This window comes from Nuphar pumila, chromosome 11, assembly GCF_984573655.1.
Source record: "Nuphar pumila chromosome 11, dmNupPumi1.hap1.1, whole genome shotgun sequence".
NCBI lineage: Eukaryota > Viridiplantae > Streptophyta > Magnoliopsida > Nymphaeales > Nymphaeaceae > Nuphar > Nuphar pumila.
The window spans coordinates 78,019,418-78,036,164 of NC_143259.1; the positions used below are offsets into that span (position 1 = coordinate 78,019,418).

At 42.2% G+C, this 16,747-nt stretch overlaps 1 protein-coding gene across 4 annotated transcripts in view; it reads right to left on the minus strand.

Annotated features, from left to right (window-relative positions):
- The window catches only part of LOC149822440 (vacuolar acid trehalase), a 215,540-nt gene that overhangs the window by 15,686 nt on the left and 183,107 nt on the right, over positions 1-16,747 (minus strand). For all 4 annotated transcript variants that reach the window (XM_089981481.1, XM_089981484.1, XM_089981480.1 and 1 more), the window contains one exon: positions 14,241-14,328. In XM_089981481.1, coding sequence (XP_089837607.1) covers positions 14,241-14,328 — 88 coding nt within the window. The remainder of the gene's footprint in view (positions 1-14,240; positions 14,329-16,747) is intronic.

Below are 16,747 nucleotides of genomic sequence, written 5' to 3' on the forward strand. Positions count from 1 at the left end.
AGGCGGAGTGATGCAGCAGATGGAGATTCCACAATGGAAGTGGGAGGACATCACGATCGACTTCATCGTTGGTTTGCCGAGGACGCGGAGGAAACACGATGCGATTTGGGTGATCGTGGATCGACTCACTAAATCGGTGCATTTCCTCCCTATACGGCTCAGTCAGTCGTTGGACAGCTTGGCAGACCTTTATGTCAGGGAGATTGTGAGATTGCACGGTGTCCTTGTGTCAATCATCTTCGATCGTGACCCGAGGTTCACCTCCAGGTTTTGGGGGCAGCAACAGTTGGCCTTGGGCACAAAGCTAAAATTCAGCACTGCCTTCCACCCTCAGACCGATGGACAATCTGAACGCACGATTCAAACTTTGGAGGACATGCTGCGAGCGTGCATATTAGACTGGAAGGGAGAATGGGACTCTCATACCGGATAGGCAGAATTCGCGTACAATAATAGTTATCATGCGAGTATCGGCATGGCCCCGTACGAAGCCTTGTACGGGAAGCCTTGTCGATCACCTGTGTATTGGGATGAGGTTGGTGAACGGATGCTAGATGCACCTATAGTGCTACAACACTATACTCAGCAAGTGCAGATGATCAGGGAACGTCTGTGTACCGCGCAAAGTCGGCAGAAGTGTTATGCCGATCGTCGACGTAGAGAGCGAGTGTTCTCAACGTGAGTCTGCGATTCGTCGGACCTTTTGAGATCCTGGATCGGATCGGCGAGGCGGCTTACCGCGTTGCGCTGCCTCCTCAGTACGCTCAGATCCACAACGTCTTTCACGTATCTATGCTGAGAAGATACGTTCACGACCCATCGCACATCATTCATTATGATGATGTGGATATCCAAAGAGACTTGACGTTCGAGGAAAGACCCGTGGCAATCGTTGATCGTCGAGACCAAGTGCTGAGATCGAAGACGATTTCTCTTGTAAAAGTACGTTGGCAAGACTATGAAATTAATGAATGTACATGGGAGCCTGAGTCTGATGTCAAGGATAAATACCCTGACTTGTATTTTGAGCAAATTATGTATTAGAAATTTCGCTGACGAAATTATTTTAAGGAGGGTAGGATGTAGCGAAAAACAAAAATTGTCTTGGTTCGGGCCGGATCCGAACCCGACCCAGACCACCGCCTCTCGCCTACCTTTTTAGACAGTGATGCAGGGGGAGGGGGGGGGGGGGGGGGGGTTACGAAACCCCCTCACAGCCTCCCACCCTCTCGTCTCTTCCCGACTCTCTCCCTCTCGCTTGTCCATTGTCGCCGACGCAGGTGACCCGCGGCCATCGGCGACACGCGTACTCCGACGGGCTTCTCTTCGGCAGCCTCCCCAGGTACGTTCTTCCTCTTCTCTTTCCGTCTCTCTTTCTCTCTCTCATTCCTTCCCCCTCGTTTCTCCGTTACGCAGGGAGGGGAGGGTTGAGCCTCTTCCCGGCTTTCGTACGGCAGGGGAGGGGCGGAGCCTCCCCCCTACTTCCGTACGGCAGGGAAGGGGCCGAGCCCTCTTCCCTGCGGCAGGGGAGGGGTCGAGCCCCTCCTCCCTGCCCCTTTTAGTTGCGCCAGCAGGGGCCATCGGCCCCTGCCTTTCTTTTTGTCAGCAGGGGCCAATGGCCCCTGCCTTTCTTTTTGTCAGCAGGGGCCATAGGCCCCTGCCTTTCGTTTGCCAGCACGGGCCATCGACCCTTGCCTTCCTTTTTGCTAGCAGAGGCCATAGGCCCCTGCCTTTCTTCTTGTCAGCAGGGGCCACAGGCCCCTGCCTTTCGTTTGCCAGCAGGGGCCATCGGCCCCTGCCTTCCTTTTTGCCAACAGGGGCCATAGGCCCCTGCCTTTCTTTTTGCCAGCAAGGGCCATCGGCCCCTGCCTTTCTGTGTGCCAGCAGGAGCCATCGGCCCCTGCCTTTCTGTTCGCCAAAAGGGGCCATCGGCCCCTGCCTTTTTGTTTGCCAGCAGGGGCCGATGCCCCCCTGCCTCTTTGTGCGCGAGCCTATACCCTTGGTCGACAGGCCCGGGGAATCTTTGGAAGCTACATCGTAATGGGGACAGATCATTACAATTGTTGGTCTCCAGCGAAGAATTCCTAGTAAACGTGAGTCATCTGCTCGCATTGACTACATCCCTCTTTAGGCGACAAGGCTCTTTTGGCCCTGCCCCATCGTTTTTTTCGAGTCATTTGGGACAGTTGGCCCCAGCCCTATATATCGGAGAAGTCGAGTCTTTGTCTTGCTTTTGCTTTTGTCTGGGTTTGCATGTTAATATCGCATATTTGCAGCTACGACGGATCTCACTCACGCTCCGCGACCCGAGCCGTCAATCGTGTACGTCCGCAGACGTCAGCAAGCACGTAACCCTCCAAGGTAGGGGAAGATTGCATGGAAGACTTGGATAATTGAATTAAGTTCAATTAAACTAAAAACGGCCATTAAATGAATATATATATATACAAATATATATATTTATATACGAGTACGCACTTCACTCAAGGATGCGGTTTCGCAATCCTTGCTCTTTACCTTCTATCAGTTTTTACTTGCCGTCACGCATCGCGACAAGATTTAGCGTTGCACTTTTGCTTACTGCCTTTACCTTGCCGTCGCGCTCTGCGCCTCGGCTCTTGCTTTTGCATATGTGTTGGTATTGCCTTGCTATTGCAGATGACGTGCATGTTCTTGCTCTTTGCGTATGCCTTAAAGGCATCCTCGTGGAGGATGCAAGGAGCATTTACCACTCTCCCTCTAGCGACAAGAGTTTAGTCGGGAGCGAGCGAACTTCTTAGTGGGTGTTCTGTTGAGAAACCCGTATCCCGTCTATCGAGGCCGATATCGAGTCATGTGAGACATGTAGATACCCCAATAGCGGATGTGATTCGAGATAATCACATGCATAATGTTGGCACAAGGTACTGCTGTTTCAAAAGATAAAGTAAAGTAGATAAACTTTACATCTTTGTGAAACACTCTTGTTGAGGCTTCTGAGGAGCTATATCCCCTTCATCCTAGAGTACTTGTAGTCGTGCACGACACATCTAGTACTGCGATGATCGGATGAGACGGTCGTGCGACCTCGAACAGTGCTAAAGGCACAATGCTGTAATCACATAAATGGCCTCACATTCGCCTTCACAGGCAAGATGCTCGAGTGGTTTGAAGACCACAGCATAGGATGGGTTGTTAGTTAAGCAACCCCTAACGCACCCATTCGCTTCTGGTTTTTCTGTCAAGGGAGAGGACAGAGCGGTACAAAAACTCCAATGGACAGGTTGTTAACAACCACCCTACGGGCAATGATCCGGCTTCCTCAGTCATTGGAGTTAGGGGAAAGGGGCTACAATAGTTAGCTCAACACTTCTGCAGAAGTTGGATGCATCCGTGGCACTGCTTTTTAGCCTCTGGGGAATCCTCTCTCGGCTAAAGTCGTCCCCTTTAGAGCGGACTCAACTAGCTATTAGGGTTATTGAAAATACATAGAATAACAGACGCCCGAACTAGTCTCAATTGTTTCTACGTTTTGCCTGCGCGTACCCGCAGGCCAGTTATATCAGAACATAAAGTTTGTTCACATTGGTTGTTGGGTCGTGCGACTGGCTTGCACTACTGATTCGCTTGCACTACCGATTCGTTTGCACTACTGACTCGTTTGCACTACTGATTCGCTTACACTACCGATTCGTTTGCACTACTGACTCGCTTGCACTACCGATTCGCTTGCACTACTGACTCGCTTGCACTACCGATTCGCTTGCACTACTGACTCGCTTGCACTACTAACTCGCTTGCACTACTTATTCGCTTGCACTACTTGTTTGCTTGCACTACTTGTTCGATTGTACTACTTACGCGGTTGCACTAGTTATCTGCGTGCATTGCTACCTGTTTAACTGCATATCTGCTTTAAACTGCGTAACCTACTGAATTAAATTTACATAATTCAGTTCCTTGTAGTCTCTCTTGTGCACCTACTAGTTTTTCGCGAAACTAACCCATTCTATGGGTAGAGGTGATGATTAGGTATACCACAAGCGATGGCGCGATGACAAGATGGCTCCAAGACGTCCTTCTTTCTGCTCTTAGCTCGCGTCCTGTTGTTTGGGGTTTTTGTAATGAATTTTCCTTGGGATATCCGATTTTTGTACTATTTGGAGAACTTCTTAAATGAAAGCGGTTCTTTTCCAAGTGTTTGCAAGTAACATGGGTTGTGCGTTTTGGTTCTTTTAGCTAATGCGCCCAAAGTTGTCAGCTTGCCTTTCTGAAATTAACAAAAGTATAGTCTTCCGCTGATTTCGTAAACCATCTCTGAGATGAAGAGATTCCTTTTTAGTCTCTTGTCTGTTTTTCTGAAAGGTTTGAAATTTTGGGGCGTTACACGAGCGTACCAAGCATATTAAAATGGATTGTCACTATGTTCGAGACAAATTACTCAGAGGAACCATCACACTACCATATGTTACTTCAGAATATCAGTTGGCTGACTTCTTCACCAAAGCTCTTCCGACTTCGCGTTTTATGTTTCTTCTTGGCAAACTTTCGGTCTTCTTCCCGAAAAGTTTGAGGTGTGTTAAAATATGTATATATAAATATATATATATATATACATATACTTATATATATATGTATGTATATATATAAGTATATGTATATATGTATATATATACATATATTTCCTTTTTCATCCAAATACCCGATAGGGGTATTTTGGTAAATTACTTTGTACTTTTTGTTTTTAGTTTATCTTTTTCTTTCTTTTTTATCCTTTTATTTTTTCCTTTTTTCTTTTTTATTTCATTATACTTGGACCACTAAGGGGCCCAACCCATCTAGTCGTTGGGGCCCCAACGGTTATATTTATGATCGTTGGGGCTCCCAACGGCTAGAAGGGAGCCCCTTTGTGGTCCCTCTCTAATATGTTGGCTCCTCTATAAATAGAGGAGCTCTCTCACTTGTAAATATAGGCTTTTTCAGCCCAAGTTGTCTCTCTCTTCAATAATATCCTCTTGCCTTTTAGGCTCTTCAGCCCTTAGTGGGTTATTTATGCACTTTACGTGCTTGTGTTCTTGGCTCTTGGTTTGACTCTTTCAAAGAGATCTTTTGATTATTGGTGCCTCCATGATTTTCATTACATGATCCTCTCAAGTTCGTTGGGATCAAACTATAGTATTCGTCTGTTTCAACTTTGGACTTACCTTTCAGTCCTTCTTCTGAACCTTATGCATTGGACAATCTAGAGGGTGTAACAAGTTGGTATCAGAGCGAACTTGATCAAATGGAGCAGCCACAAACGTCTAACATTGATAAGATATAGGAGATTCACAAGCATGCCGAACAAGCCCAGGCGATTGCCGAACAGACACAAGCCAAACTTTTTTTACAATGTCAAGCGAGCGTGGAGCAAGGAAACTGCTTAGAGGCTATCCCGCTCAACACTCCTAGGCAACAAGGCAAGTGGGGCTTCGTTTTTGTCGGTGGAGCTAAACGAATCGATTCTCGAGGAGTCGTTGCTCGAGCACGAGCAGGGTATGGGCAAGAAACCTCATTTTGATCTTCCTCCCTTTCCTAGTGAAAATACACGTGAGTGGATATTCAAACTTAAGCACTTCTTCACCTGCTACAATGTACCAGAAGATGCACGTGTTGCCGAAGTGGTCGCCCACCTTGAAGGTGACGCCCTTCCATGGTATGAATGGTTGGACATCGTACATGGGAAATCCCTCTTGGGCTGATTTTGTTGAGCTCATTATAGAGAGGTTTGGGCCCACAATACTGCTCAATCACCATGTGAAGCTAAAAAATATCAAGCAATGGAGCAACTTGGACAAGTACCAAATGAAGTTTGAGAATTTGTGGATGCTTTTGTCCTAAGTCGATGAAGATACCTTGCTCGGGTCATGTATCGGCAGGTTGGGTGAGAACCTTCATATTGAGGTTTTAGCTGTAGTCATGAGTAGTTCTGAAGAGGCCTATAAGGTGGCCAAGCTCAATGATGAGAAGCAAAGGCAACTCTAAGCATTGCGGAGGCTGAATCGGTCAAACTATTTCCATGAACGCTCTTCGGATGGGCCATCCAAGTTGGACGCGCCCAAGGGGGTCACGTCAGCCCATAAGGTGGAGTATTTGCTTCAACTGCAACGAAATGTGGTTTAAGGGTCATACGTGCGAGCGCTACCACATCTTCTAAGTGGTAGAGACCAACTCCGAGGATGATGAACTACCAGACGAGCAAGCAAACGAGGAGCCTTGCTAATGACAACCCCTATCATATATTATCGGGCGCCCCTACACCCAACTTCATGCGAATGCACGACTTCCTATGCACCCAAGATGTGAAAGTTCTTATTGACACAGAGAGCACACATAACCTCATTTGTGAGGGTGTAGTTCAAAAAATCAGGTGTAAATACAAAGAGCATCCCATTTTTGATGTGATGGTTGGAAACGGGTCACACCTCAAGTGTGTAGAGGTCTACCCGGAGATATGTTTGCATCTCCAAGGAGCTGAGTTTGTTGTGTATCTATACGTCCTACCTATCCGTGGTGTGGACGTAGTTATTGGTGTGCCTTGGCTACGGACGGTGGGAGAAGTAGCATGAGATTTCTCCGCGATGGAGATGTCATTTTGAAAGGATGAAGGGGACGTTGTTCTCACTGCCATAAGACTCCCTACAACAAAGAAAGCATGCCTAAGAGGGGCTTTGAAGTCGTTGCATGGCACCCAATGTGCCCACTTGCTCATCGCCCAAGCGGTAAAGCAAAAAACTGCCCCGATTCTCACGGATGTCCCTACCGATTTGTCTAAGTCGGTGGCTGAATTTTTTGATGTATTTGATGAGCCACATGGGCTGCCACTTAGATGGTCCCAAGACCATAAGATACCCTTGAAGGTGGGCATGGGTCTCAGTACGTATTACGGCCAAGGAGTTTAAGCCAATCTAGACAAGATTAGTGTGATGTGAGTGTGCACCGAGCTTCAAGTAGTTGTTGGGGTAGAGGACCATCACCGTCAGCCAACAAAGGTGGGTCACAAAATTCATGGAATATGACCCCGAGATCCAATACAAGAAGGGCATGGAGAACAAAGTCATTGATGCACTTTCTCGATGAGTCAAAGATCCAGTGGTTATAAAATAGCAAAAGAGCAACCGCAGAGTCTCCAGAATGCATGGGGTTGATAAAAACCTCGTGTTTTATCCTAGTGGAGCATAAAATCAGTTGGGCTTTGATCTCCTCCACTTTGGGGGCAAAGTGGTGTGAAGCATGGTGGTCTGTTATGATCTAGAATCGGCCCCGATTTACTTTGTTGTTCTTTTGATTCTAGTTGGATTTGATGCTTCAATTTCTTACTCCAATAGAGCAAGTGTAGCAGGTCTATGAGATTGGATGTTAGTATTTGGTCCATTTAAAAAAGTGGGTCGAGTTTGTATGAATCATGATTCAATAGTCGTTCTTGATCCAAGTCCAACTAGAGATCCACACTCAAGAGGAGATCCAGTTCTAGGATCCATATGCCACCTCAACAAGCCAAGGTGCATCCCAAGTCAAAGTGAGACCTATGGAGGTGACATGGCTCATTTCTTAGAAAAAAATCAATGAACACATGTCCATACTAAGGTGGAGAAGAGCCAGACACATGTCCACATCAGAATCAAGAAGAGTTAGCCAGTGGGCCCCATAGGGGGCACCAACTTGAAAGAGAGAAGAGAGCCAAACACATGTCCACTAAGTCTCCTATTTTAGTTTAGTGCTGGTTGCCTAGTAGGATATATTTTTGGGAAACTAGAGGGTGTTTTGGGTTTATGAGTTAGTTTGATTTTATTAAATAAATGCAGACTCTACCTCATACCTCTTATCTATATAAAGAGCAAGGTTTTAAAACCCGTGACTCGGAACTCGACTCGTCCTTTATTGACTCATGACTCGGCGGGTCAACTCGGTGACTCGGACCGGGTTTTGTTAACTTTTGATTTTAAAAGAAAAACAATATATAATTTGTCTGAAACCATGTTTTTGAGTAAACATAGTCTCCAAATGTCTGTAAGAATATAAAAACAACTGCAAAGAGCTATAGAGGTTTGCTTGAATAATTGAATTTGATATCTATACAAGCACTTTGACAGTCAATTTGTCATGTGCCACAGAAATCTGGGAGTTTAAAGATTAAAAGTTTATTAGATGTAGAACAGTTGGTCACGACAAGCAAAAATTCATTAATTTTGCTAGTTTAAGTCCCGACTCCCAAACCATTTCATCAGCTTGCAGAAAGTACTAGACTCTTTTAGCCTTACTCAAGACCTGGTTCTCCATTTCAACAGTTTATCTGATTTTTCATATCAATCCCAATTTTGAGGTAAACAAGGTCTGAAACTGCAAAATAGACCATTTTTATTTGACAAAAGCAAATGCATACAAAAATCTCCTGGTTTTGCCAATAGAGTAAGTTTTTCAATGTATGTTTTTACACAGTCAATTGTACATACAATCTATTAGAACACATTTTTTTTTTAAATAGTTTGTCAACATGTAAGCAAGTTTCTCAAGGGCTTCACAAATCAATGGCCTACAATATGCCAAAATTTCATGACTCAAAAAAACATATTTTTACATAAAAAAATATGATAAAGGTGTGATTCCTAGCAAATAAACCATGTTGAACACATATATGAGGTCAGATTGCTTAGATACAACTTGCACCTAGGATTTTTCAACTAGATTGTACAGACAGTAAACAGTAGACTTCATATATGTATATATATCATTACCATTTGAAACTCAAAAAACAAATTTCAAACATCCCAGAACTCGCCCGAGTCATGCCGAGTCAAGCCGAGTCAGGCCGAGTCAAGCCCGAGTTTTGGCAAACCGAGTTTGCCTTGCCGGGTTGACTCGCTGGAGGGCCGAGCCGAGCCTAGTCAGCCGAGTTGACTCGGCGAGTTTTAAAACACTGATAAAGAGGCCTAGAGACCCCCCTTAAGCATGAATGGAGTTTATTGATTATCAAGTCTCTATCTTTGGATGCCTCTCTCTCTCTCTCTCTCTCTCTCTCTCTCTCTCTCTCTCTCTCTCTCTCTCACGTCTCCCAATCTGATCTCTCTCTGGTAGACGTGAAGGCCAGGGCCTCCCTAGTTTGGTCGACATCTCCCCCGAGAGCCCGAGACACCCTGGTCGAAGCTATCTCGTTACAGATCGTGAGCTCATTCCTCTGAATATGTGAGGCATTCATCGGACCTTCTACAAACCTTCAAACACATCCTAGGTACTAATATCAGCCCTAGTTAAGTCCCTACCAGTTTCCCAGAGCCGAAAGACCAAAACCAAATGCACAGTTTGGCTTGTTCGATCGCACTAGCCTCTTCCATGACCTAGCCTGTCATCCCTGAGCCCTAGAACGTATATCAAACCCTTATACATGTCCCTAGGCTACCCTAGAACCCCTGGTGTAAAGTTCACAAATTTTTCAGAATCGCGAAATGAATGAAAAAATAATTTTTATAAATTATTCTGGTTTAATATCGCTTTTCTAGAAAATTACTGGTTGATTAATTAGCAAAATTCATTATCGGTAATATTTTGACATTTATTCGAGTTATTTAATGTTTAATTGAGGAACTTATGAGATCTTGGCGAATTATTTGGATCTCCATATGATTCGGGTCAACCCAAATGGATTTGGGAAGAGTTTAGACCCATATCGGGGTTTAGACCAGACCTAGAAGGGATTTGGATCTCCTCTAATGTAGAAAGTGTTTTGAATCCATTTGGAGATCCAAATGGATCCCACTAAGTAAAGTGAGTTTTGGATCTATTTAAAGACCCAAATGGATCCCTCTAAGTAAAAAGTATTTTTGATCCATTTGGAGACCCAAATGGATCTCATTATGAAAATTAGATATTGAGTCCACTTGGAGACTCAAATGGATCCCACTAAGAAAAAGATATTTGGGATCCATTTGGAGACCCAATTGGATCCCAATACGCAAATAAGGCTTTCAAATCCATTTAAGACCCAAATGGATCCCATGAAAGTAAAATGAACTTGTTTGGATCCACCTAAGGCCCAAACGTATCTCACTTGTATGGATAGGATTTGGGTCCACTCGGGACCCAAATAAATCTAATTAAAATAATATATACACACATATATATATAATATTAGTAAGGTTGATTTGGATTTGATGAGACCCAAATGGGTCTCACCAAAATCCAAATCCAAGTTCATGGATTTTTCCCCTAAAACCAAATGCGTACATCGCTTTCAAAATTTAAAACCAAAATGAAAATTTTGGTTTTCCCCTTAATTTCCCTCTCTTGAAAAAACTTAAAACTTTAAAACCCCTCCCACGCACTTTTGATTTTCACCCATGTGCCTGCCCCCTTTAACGGTGGGGTAAACCACCGACCACCATCACTGTCGCTTTCCCCCACCTTCTCCCTCACTCACGACCACCGTGGCCACCATGTGCCACCCACCATCAGTCTCCACTACAAACAGCCACTGTCCATCTCTCTCTCTCTCTCTCTCTCTCTCTCTCTCTCTCTCTCTCTCTCTCAATCGGTGGTTCATTCGTCCTTCATCGATCTGATTCCTCAGAAAACTTTGTAACGGTTGCATCCTTTTCCTCACTACCAAAACAATTGAAATTGATTTTGGTCCCTAGTTTATTATTTTGGTTCCTGTTTTATTGGTTTACACATGAAGTAATGATAGATCTGTAGTGCTTATGCTTGTATCGAATCAAATGGTTGGACAGAACCATTATGTGTTTTTAGGGAAAGAATGGTGGGTTGTGTGGATTGAAGGAAATAGTGGTGGTTTCTGCAATAGATTAATGGACAAATTTCTTATATGCACTTTCTTTGGTATCTCCTGTGATTTGTCTGTGGTGGATGATACGCACAAACTGTGCCTTCTAGTTTTAATTTTAAATTTGGGTTATCATTTTATGCTGATTATTGTCATAAAGTAAGAGGTGGGAATTTATACAAATCTTGTTCTTGGGGAAAAGGATCTCAACATGTAGATTAAGTTGGTCAATTCAGGAGTCCATTTTCTAAAGAGGGTGAACCTTATTGTGCTTTCCTTCTTATTCTGAGAACTATTTTGTAGACGGTAGGGATCCTTTGTATTGCAAACATTAGGGCTGCAGACGAGCCAAGCTCGAGCCAAGACTGGCCTATTCGAGCTTGGCAAATTTTCAAAAGCTCTTTTGGAAAAAAAATCTGGTATATGAGGTGGGATTTGAACCCGACCACTTTCAGCCAGGGCAAACACTTTATCGTTTCATGCTTGTCTCTCCACCATTACACCACTCATGTCTCCCCTTTCTTTGTTTCCAGCAGACTCCCACTTGCTGCCGCATTGAACAGTTTGGCTCAGCTGGATCCTCCTCCTCTTCGGTTCTGCTGAACCGCTTTGGTGCCGCCTTCGCCATGACCTTGTTCTTCACCACTATCATCAGACTGAAAACTGAGGCAAGCATATGTGTCCTATTCATATCCGGATCTTTGGCAAAGTATGAACCGCGTCATGGAGAATCCCCAAGGGTATTTTTGGGATTTCTCCATTTCTCATAAGGCCGCACATTTCATGAGGTAAGTTTACGACAACTTACATACATGTATAGTTTTAGGTTATTTGAAATGTTGGATTTCCGAACGTGTGAAGTTAAATGAATATATATATATTCAAAAAATTGTTCATAATGCACACTTTACGAGAAAATGGTATATTTACAAAACCATTGAATTTTACGAGCAAATATATATATAAATATATATATATATAGTTTTAAAAATTGATGTTGCACGTTTTACGAAAAAAAAGGTATATTTATGAAACCATTGAATTTTTACGAGCAAAATTATGTATGTGCGCAAGAAGTTTCAAAACTTTCTATACACAAGAATTCCAAATATGTTTCAAATGAAAATATGTATATGTTCAAGTTTATGAACATATTCCGACGAGTGTATTTTAGAATTTTACGAACAGATGTATGTATGTAGTTCATGCTTTTTAATATGCATATTTCTTAATTATTACACAATCATATTTGTCTTAAAGCTTGTGTATAAATGGAAAACCAGTTTTTTGATGCATAAATACAATCTGGATTTATAACGCATGTTAGCATGATATTTATGCTTATGATTGAATGATGAAATGCATATTGAATGATGTATGTATGTATTGCAAAACTTGTTATGCTATTGTTATTTTATGATGGCTCGAGCCCGAATGAGTGGCTCCTGACCTTGTACGAGTGGCTTCTAACCTTGTACATAGTAAACTGGACCGATATGTGTTAAGTGCCCCGGATAGGGGTTGAGAACCTTATGATTGGTTAATTGTAATCATATGTTCTTGAAAATATGTAAATTATGCATGTATGTTAAAAGAATTAAATAATAAAGAATGTATATGTAAATTCTCTTGTAGGTAACAATGAGAGGACAAGTAGTACACTAGGCTTTGTGGGATATTGTTAAGCATGAAGGGTTGCTTCCCCAGCCACAGAGATAGGAGATAGCTACCACTGGTGCCGCGGGTTGGTAGTGGGATTGTTTCAGTTGAAAGAAATTTTGATATATCAAGTTGGGGGTAGTAGGAGCTCTCTTTCGATACTGTCATCCTATACCAAAAACAGGAAAAGATGAGCAAGGTCAGGGTAATAAGCTACCAATTGATTGAATGTACCCCTTAGGTCGGGCCTCTAATTCAGACATTGTCTATGTTGTACCCACAGAGTATTGTGAAAGAGAAACAAAAAGTGTATTGTGCATATATTGAAGTAACATGCATCATCTAAGAAAGAAGCATAATTGAAAGAAGTGTAAGTTATCCATGTTTTCTGAGAACGCTTTGCTTGAACATGTAAGTCATGCATGAATTGAATGATCACACATGAATATGATTATTGCATATGATATTGAACTGTTATGTTTCAGTTATTGACTGCACTGAAAAATTGTTATTTACATAAAAAAAAAAATAGTGTCATTTCTTGTATGCCTCTTTCTATGCAATTATGTTATTGTATTCCTATTGGGGGCTTGTGGATATTGAACCCCTTACAAATTACAGGTACTAAATAGTTGCAGGAGGGTAGCGGGAAGTTGTGGCGGCATCGAGAGCCAGCCATTGTCCTTTCCCAAGAGCCAGCCATTGTCCTTTCCCAAGAATTGGAGTTTTGAGTACCTGTTTGTACTAATTTTGTAAAAACTTTATGGTTCATTTTGGAATGAAAATATCCTGATTTTGATCTAAATCATTTATAAGTGTTTCTTTGTCCTACTGTTATCGATCAAATCTATAACCCGTCTGAGGTTTTCAATCGGAGTAAAAAAGGTTGTCTTTCTGCTGCCATACAAAAAAAAAAGTTTTACGTGTTTTCTAGGTTTTAAATCTTGGGGTGTTACTCGTGGACTAGGCCCTTTCAGTTCTAAACCGAAAGTCCTAGCCGAATCACTAACTGAACCCAAATCGCACCTACTCGGTTAGTCGTTTGACCCCGTTTCACCTCAATTGCAGACACAAGAAACCTCAGACATCTTCCCCACCGTGTCAACCAGGGTTCAGTACCCCAGACACGAGACCCACAAGTCCTATGACCCAAAAATTGTAGGTTTGATCCTCTCGAGTCCGTTGGGTTCAAATTACAGTATTTGTCGGTCTCAAATCCGAACTTACCGTACGATCCTTCCGAACCTTCTACATCGGACAATCCGAAGGGTATAACATTAAGACATATAACTAGGAAATCTATAGCAATATGCAAACAGTAACATTTGCTTTGTATGAAGTATATAGACTTTTTCTTATATTAATCTAGACCTTTTTTTATTGAACAAGTTCTTTATTTTGTTGGAAGTCTATTTTGTGCTTTGGCATGTAATATTTTATCCAGTAACAAAAGCACTAATACTAGGCTCACGTTATGGTATGAACTCTAAAAATAGTACTTCTTCTAGATAAGATTGTCTAGTATTTCTATTATAATTTCTCCCAAAATGACCTTCCCCACATATTTCTCCAAAGCCTACAAATTAATGTGGTGTAGACTTTAATGATTATTGTGATCAATGACAGCAAGATGCACAATATGCACTCCATGACTAGTAAACACAAAATCTCTTACACAGCCTGAAACAAACAATTATCAGTTCAGCATTATTTGAGGATTCATAAAGATCTCAAGCTAGTAAAGTCTATCACAAATATCTGAAAGATCAAAGGCAACATATTTTACCTGTTTCTGGGAAAGAATCAATAAACATCATCATCTCTTCTCCAGTTAGTCCAGACAAAAAGCATATCCTTGGGAGAGACTTTGCAACCTTGGTCACCATCAGACATTGGTGTCAAATTTTATAACAAGTCAATACACCAGTTAAAAGCTCAAGCACCAGTGGAAGGACATCAAAAAGAAAATCCTAAAAGTAATATGAACCTACTGTAATTTCTATATTGAACTATGAAGTATCTATGATATTGACATGAATAAAGGCTGATAAAACTGTACAGTTTATCACACGAGTACATTTTTGAGACACTAAACAGATAAATTAGTTTCTGCACCAAGACGCATCACAAGAACACTCCCTTTAGATATGTAATGATGGTCAGGTAGTAAGCTTAGGTAGTGAGAGTTCCATTCTTATAGTAAGAAAGCTACACTTGAGGCAATATAGTTGGGGCAAAAAGGGTTATCTGAACAAAGGTATCTAGAGAATTCTGACTTCCTTAAGGGCATGCTGGCATTCCTCAATTTCTCCAATTCAAGATAATTAAAGAATCATTTCAAGGGATTTTTTATTATAATATTAAATGAGAATTTACATGCTTTTATTTACTCTAGAATATAATATTTGTAATGAGATGGATTCAAGAATACAAAGATCACAAACCCACAAAGGGGTAAACTTCACAAGCCAACAAAGGCAATAACCAAAATACCAAGGGCAAGAGAGCACACACTCACAATATTAAAAACAATCATTTTTATTAACCTCAAATGCGCATAAGAAAATGCATAACATTCAAATGGGGAGAAGTCCCCTATATATATCCAAAGAGGGCCAAAGGCTAGCCGTTAGACTAGTCAAACAGCTATAATGACTTTCTTTCCTTTAATTTCCAGTTTCTTAGTTCCTGCATTTTCCCTCAATTTCTCATTTTTCATTAGATAGATTGTAGTTTTGGTAGATTTTACTTGTAAAGCTGATCTTGGGTTTACATCAAGGCCCAAGAAAACCTAAATAAGTTGTGATGAGTAATTCATTCCACTTATTTTGGTAATGCTCACTCTCAAAGGCTGCCCAAGTTGGGGTTGCCAGAACTTAGACTGGAAGTCAGATGTGATTTGTGCAATAGAGATCCCCCAATTGCCCCAGTCAAAGTTTGAAAGCTCTCACAAATGGAGAAGAATTTGGAAATGGTGGCTGTATTCTGCGTAATGGTTCACATGGATAGAGAGGAACAACAGATTGTTCAAGGACATTTCTTCCAGTATATTGGTTATTCACTGTAAAACCTGTAAATTTTTAAGAAGAAAATAAATAAAGGAATTGCCTTATTTCGAGTAAAAAATGTGTTTATATCAGTTATGGTAAGTTTGATGCATTTTATATGCTTAATTCCATTATTCTAACAAATAAGGGTAAAATGGTCATTTTAACCATTGCGGTCAATAAAATATTATTAAAACATTCAGTTTAATCATTTTAACGAGTCCTAAAACCATTTGGACATTTTTATAGGGGTTTCGAACTTAACAAGACCCATTTTAATGATTTTTGGAATAACTTCTTAAAAAGGGTAATTTGGTAATAAAAGCTCTTACAAAAACACATTTTAACGGGATGAATTATTGTTTTAGAACACAATTTTTGTCAAAAATTAGATTATTAATTTCTAAACAATTTTAGCTAGATTTTTCTTCTATTTTTGGTTTTGAGTTTTGTTATTTTATTTTAATTTAATTTATTTTATTTTATAATTTTATTTATTTATTTTTGGATGCCATTTTGGGGCGGGTCCGATCCGGACCCGATAAACACCCCTCCTCACCCGTAAAACCCTAATGTGAGCCCCTTTCCTTCCCTTTTTGTTTAATTCCTCGCACACAGTCGCCCGCCGCCTGAGTTCTCTCCTTAACCTCCTCCTTCCCTCACTTCATCTCTCTCACCGTCGTGAGCCCCGTCTGTGGTGCCACCTCCTCCTTCTCTTTTGCCTTTCCCCATCTGCAGCCGCGCCGAAGCAGCATCGTCGCTGACACCCCCAGCCGACCCCTCTCCTCACCTTTTTCTCTTTCCCCTTTTCGTCTGAGCACTGACCAAAGCGGTGTCGTGTCTCGTCGCCACCACCTGGGTCTCCCGTCACCACCATCGTGACCCGCCATGACGCATTCTCCCCTTCCCTGTCTGTAGTTGATCGGAACCGGATGCCATCGCCGTCAACCATCACTGGAGCCGCAGTGTACCGACACCACCATTTGTGCCATCACCGTGAACCCCATCTCCTCCGCCTGATCAACCTCGTGGTTGAGAGAGCCTCGCTCGTCTGCAGACCATCGGAGTGGTGTTGTCGCCAACCCACGCCGACCGACACCCTCTTCCTCACCTTCTTTTTCTTCTTCCCCTTCTTTCTTCTTCTCCCCTCTCTGGTCTGTCGTCGCATTCCCCTCTATCCGAGCATCGACCGGAGGCAGCCACCACTCATTGTTGTCGATCACTGTGTTGGCCACCCCTTGCCGTT